At 39.6% G+C, this 5,827-nt stretch overlaps 1 protein-coding gene across 1 annotated transcript; it reads right to left on the bottom strand.

Annotated features, from left to right (window-relative positions):
* Nucleotides 1-4,539: 4,539 nt before the first annotated feature.
* On the bottom strand, nt 4,540-5,472 carry LOC119536996 (olfactory receptor 2D3-like). The gene has a single exon (XM_037839634.1). It carries the CDS (start codon nt 5,470-5,472, stop codon nt 4,540-4,542), a length of 933 nt encoding a protein of 310 aa, XP_037695562.1.
* Nucleotides 5,473-5,827: the final 355 nt, after the last annotated feature.

Raw genomic sequence — 5,827 nt, 5'->3', positions numbered from 1 at the left:
GGCATCTGCTGGTCTTTTACTCCTGGGTGTCATTGTTTTCAGCTTCCGATTTCAGTGCCGCCCTCCCTGAGCATCTGGGTTCTCTCTTAGCATCTGCAGGGCGTTTCTCTCTCTAAACTCTCTCCCAATGTCTCTACCTTTTATCTTCTCATAAAGGACTCTGGTAAAGGATTTAGCCTACCTTGAGGGGGCTGGGTCACATCTCAGTTAAAACAACCTGATCAAACTGTCCCACCCACAATAGGTCTGTTCCCTCAGGGATGGATTGAAAGAATCTAGCTACAAACCAGTATATATGATTTTTTTAAGTTAGCAAATCCAACAGAATTGCCTGAAAATCATTAAGATAAATGAACCAATAAAAGACTTCAGTCACATGGATGTATAAGTTCTAGAGTTTGATCATTGGCAAGTTATGAATATTTCTCTGTTGTTTATTGATTTATAGCCCTTGGTACAGTACCTGTCACATAGTACATGATCAATAAATATTTTGAAGGCACAAATGAATAAATAAAAAGATAATAATTTGCCTATTTACCAGCAATAACATTTTAAAATGTAATTCATTTTGACTTAAAGACTGAGTTTATGATGGAAAACAATGAATACTCAAGAAAATTGTCAAAAAGAAAAATGAAAGAGTACCCATTCAACAAACTGAAGTTGCAATGATTAACGTTCAGCAGAACAAGTGCTGTAATTGACAAATATATCAATATGCATACTGAAATGTAGTATTTATTATGGTGGCATTTGAATGACTAATCACGGTATTAGAGCTAATGGTTAGATACTTAGGAAAAATGAGTACTGCCTGAAATCACAAATATCAGTAGTCCTAAAGGAAATTCCAAGTATATTAATGATTTAATGATTTAAAAATAATGCCCTGTGTTGGTCTGTCTACCCAGCCTTTTCTATCCTAGCTTCACTGCATTTAGTTGGGGACCTATTGTTCTGGTTTGCTAAAGCTGCCCAAATGCAAGATACCAGAAACGGATTGAGTTTTAAAAAGGGGATTTATTAGGTTACAAATTTACAGTTCTAAGGCCATAAAGGTGCTCAGACTAAGGCATCAGCAAGAGGATACCTTCACTGAAGATAGGCTGATGGCGTCCAGAACACCTCTGTCAGCTGGGAAGGCACGTGGCTGTCGTCTGCTGGTCTTTTGCTCCCGGGTTTCATTGCTTTCATCCTCTGATTCCAGTGACTTTCTCTTTAAGCATCTGTGGGTTCTCACTTACCTTCTCCAGGGCAAACTCTGGGCTTCATCTCTTAGCTTAGCAGCTCCAAACGTTTTTCTGTCTGCATATCTAAGGTCTAGGCCTGTGTTGGCTCTGACTTTCTCTTTCTCTCTGAGCTCTCTTAAGAACTCCATTAAACTGTGACCACCTTGAATGGGAGGGGTCACATCTCCATGGAAATAATCTAATCAAAATGTCCCACCCACAACTGGGTGGGTCACATCTCCATGGTAACAACCTAATCAAAAGATCCCATCCACAATAGGTCTGCCCCCACAAGAATGGATTAAAAGAACATGGTCTTTTATGGGGTACATAGCAGATTCAAATCAGCACTCCTATGATCGAGTTTCAATACATGGAATGTGAGCGGATATGATACGTACTCCTTCTAAGCCACAAAGCCACCAATACACAATCACTTTTTCTCTACCTTTCTGGATATTTAAAGTCACAAATATCTGAGCCTCTGTTAGCCAGAGTCACATGCTGACATCCCAACCTTTTACTAGAATTTATGAAAGTGAAAACTAAACTTCTGCATCTTAAGCCATTAAGATCTGGGATCTATCTGTTAGAGCATGAGTCAGCAAACCGTGGCCCTGGGGCCGGCTCCAACACACTTACATTTGCAATTAAAATTTTATTGCAAAATATTGTTTTCCTGCTTTCCTGCTTTAATTGGCAGAATGGAGTCATTATGACAGAGATAATATGGACCACAAAGCCATAAAATAGCTAATGTGTTAATACACATTATTAATATGTTAGATATTACAGAAAATGTTTGGCCATTCCTGTATTAGAGCAGCTAGCATTACCTTCAGTAATAGAAATCTAGAACTAGAAGATGCCATAGGAGAAAGTTTTTATTACATTAATGGTAAGGAAAGCCTGTCAATAAAAAGCAAAAATCTGTCTATCCCTCCTTATTTCCTGCCTCCCTTCCTCTCATTTCCCATGGTATCTTTACCTGCCTAATTCTTTCATCCTAAAAATTTGCCTCTGCAAGAAGGAATTGTATAACCTTTCTAAAAGTCAATAACCATCTAAATCCATAATTCTGCAGCAACAGATTTTTGCCAAGTTCAATAATTAACCAACTGACAAAAACATAGCCTTTTATCAATACATGACATTCTGAGACATTTGAGAATCACTTCCTGAAAACCCTCCCTCTTGCCACTTCTGCCACTCCTTTATTTGGGTTCTCCCTCTGTGTGGCTGACTCCTGCTGTTCCAGGCTTGGCTGGCTACACTTCATCCACATGAAATGTTGGTAACTCCCATGTTGTGTCTTGCATTCTTTTCCAACTATCTTGCTGCAACATCATCTCAACCAGGATTGCATGTCACAGTTACCTGAAGATCTTTTAACAAAAGGTGTAATTGCCTCCATCTTCACCAATCACATGATCTGCAGTAGGGCCAGACAACTGCATTTTAATATAGCTCCTCGAAAATTCCAACAAAAAGACTGGGCTTTCTGGTTAAAACCTTTGGCACACAGCCTCAGGCGTGTCAAGTGTCTACTTTCATTTATTTGTAGAGAACTCTTAATCTATTTCTCCAGCCCATATCTCTCTCCTCAACTCCAGCTCTATTTATTCATTCCACATAATATTTATGGAGCATCAGCAATGGCTAGACACTTGACCACAAGCAGTGATACAGAGATCTACAAAGCAGTGACAGTTCTTGCTCCATGGAGTTTACATTCTAATAGAGAAATCGGACATTAAGTAAATTATTCTACACCACAAATATGTAGAAGGTATGTATTAGTCAGGGTTCTCTAGGGAAACAGAACCAACAGAAGATATCTACAAATATTATAAGATTTTATAACAGTGTCTCACATAATTGTGGGGATGCATGAGTCCAAATTCCGTAGCACAGGCTGCAAGCTGGCAACTCCGATGAAGGTTTTTGATGAATTCCCCAGAAGAAGCTGGCTGGTTGAAGTAGAGATGAAAGTTTTCTCTTCTGACTGCTGAAGTCATTGCTTTCTCCTTTTAAAGCCTTCAACTGATTGGATTAAACGTCTCTCATTGTGGAAGACACTCTGCTTAATTGATTATAGATGTAATCAGCCATAGATGCAATCAACTTACTGATGCTTTAAGTCCACAAAATGTCCTTACAGTAACAGTTAGGCCAGTGTTTGCTTGACCAGACAACCTGGGCACCATTACCTGGCCAAGTTGACACATGCACCTAACCATGACAAGGTATCCTATTGCCTAAGTTGCATACATTTTTAGTGTGTCCACGAATCATCTGGGGCTTATAAATGGAGATTTATTGGACTTGACTGCCCCACCTCAACTTGTAATGAGAAATATTTTTAACAAGGATCCCAGATACCATTGCAGTTCATGTTATATAAAACAATAGTTGATGTTATAAAATTCAAAGGCTTACCATGGCTAAAACAGGGCCTCAAAACTACTATTCCATACTTTATCCTTATTTTTGATCACCCTCCTATGCATTCCAAGTTTCAGCATTTTCATAATTCCTTGCTTTACAAACTCTTCAGCATTGAATTCAAGGCATTTCTCAAGCCACACATTTGGCCTTACTTTTCATCTTAAAATCTCACTATTTCTCTAATGTTAAACACTTTAGAAAGATTGTACCATTTATTATTCCTTAAATGTGCTTTCTTAAATTTCAGAAATTATTAAATTTGAATTTAGTGTCACAATAGAAATATAACACCATGAAGACTGTATTTTGATGTCTATATACCCAGTTTCTAGATATGTGTCTGGGATACATAAGAAGTATTCAAAAGTGACTTGATGAATGAAGGAAAAATGAAAGAAACAAGTCCATTTGCCTGAGAGGTATTCCCATATTTATGACAGCTTTGTTTTATCTTTGTTTATTTTGAGCTAAAGATGTGTATCTACTAGTTTTAATTCCTTTATTAGCTTGTATGGGCTTGGAGAGTATGTGGCTGTATTTTGTTACCCTTCCTCTCTTCCGTGCTCCCTCCTTCCCTCTTCTCCTTCTCTTCCCATTTCTTCTTTCTTTCTCTCATTCTTTCTTTTTCCTATTCTTCCTTCCTTCTTTCTTCCTTTCATCCTTTCTAAATTTCTTTTCTGTCTATCAAGGTGTCTTGCTTTGAATAGACAATTTTTTGAATTTTTTTCTTAGAAGAGACATGAGAAGACAGGAGAAGGAGGACAAAAAATGTATGGTTGGGATGAGAGTAGGAAATATTTCCTAGAAAACACCTTCTCTCCACAACCCTAAATTGTCACCAAACTCACAGACATCATCTCTAACAAGACAATTTTGCAGTTATTCTCCTGAGAGCCCCTGTGACAGCCTTGTTCCTTAGACTATAAATGATGGGGTTCAGCATGGGTGTCACTGCTGAGTAGAACACGGAGATCATCTTATCCTTTTCATTCATGATCTTAGAGTTTGGTCTCATGTAGGCAAATATTGCTGAGCCATAGAAGAGAACAACCACAGTGAGGTGGGAGCCACAGGTAGAGAAGCTCTTAACCCTTCCCTCCCCTGACTGCATCCGAATCACAGTGGAGATAATGTTCCCATAGGAGCCCAGGATGAGGGAGACAGGAGCCAGGAGGATCACCACACCCATCACAAATATAGCCATCTCAGCATTGTAGGTGTCAGCAGAAGCCAGATTCAGGAGGGCAGGAGGTTCACAAAAATAGTGATTAATTTTATTATTTCCCTGGTATGGGAGACATAAAGTAAATGTGGTGTCCACTAGTGACACAAATGCCCCAGTGGCCCAGGACCCTAGGGCCAGCTGGACACACACCCAACGTGTCATGATGGTGGAGTAGTGCAGGGGCTTGCACACAGCCACGTACCGGTCATAGGACATCACTGCCAGCAGTGCACACTCTGTAGACCCAACCAGAAGTAAAACTACCATCTGCATTGAGCATCCAGCAAAGGAAATGGTTTTCCTCTTTACCAGGAAGTGTACTAGCACCTGGGGCACTGTGGTTGTGGAAAAACAGAGATCAGCAAAGGACAAGTTTCTCAGGAAAAAGTACATGGGTGTGTGTAGCCTGGAGTCGATGTGAATGAGCACAATGATGAGCAGGTTTCCCAGCACGGTGAGCAGGTAGATGATCAGAAAGAGGACAAAGAGCAGCTCCTGTGTCTGTGGATCCTGTGCAAGGCCCAGAAAGACAAAGTCAGTCACATGGGTGTGGTTTTCTTCACCCATGAATGTCTATTCCTGTGTATAGGTGAGCACCAAGGAAAGAAGCACATATGGTTGATTATAAAATATTGGAACATCTTAGTCATTTGATTAGCCAGTATTCAAATTTGGAGTGTTAATTTCCATCTCTTAGCATCCACCCATAAAAGATTGAGTTTTATTTTTTTTCATGGTTTTACAATTGAAAGTCAATTCTGGTTTTCCCAACTCTAGAATGTTAGCGTGAACCTGGGAGAAGTCATGTGGATCTGCTTCATGAGCAAACCTCCATTGGACTGTTCATGACTGACAGCCCTAAGAAGACCACAGTGCTTCTTACAATGCATTCTTTCTCTTAAGCAAGTTTGCTAAACAAATG

This window comes from Choloepus didactylus, chromosome 6, assembly GCF_015220235.1.
Source record: "Choloepus didactylus isolate mChoDid1 chromosome 6, mChoDid1.pri, whole genome shotgun sequence".
In the NCBI taxonomy this organism is placed as follows: domain Eukaryota; kingdom Metazoa; phylum Chordata; class Mammalia; order Pilosa; family Megalonychidae; genus Choloepus; species Choloepus didactylus.
Note: the sequence above shows the minus strand (reverse complement) of the source record. Positions and strands in the feature narration are given on the sequence as shown.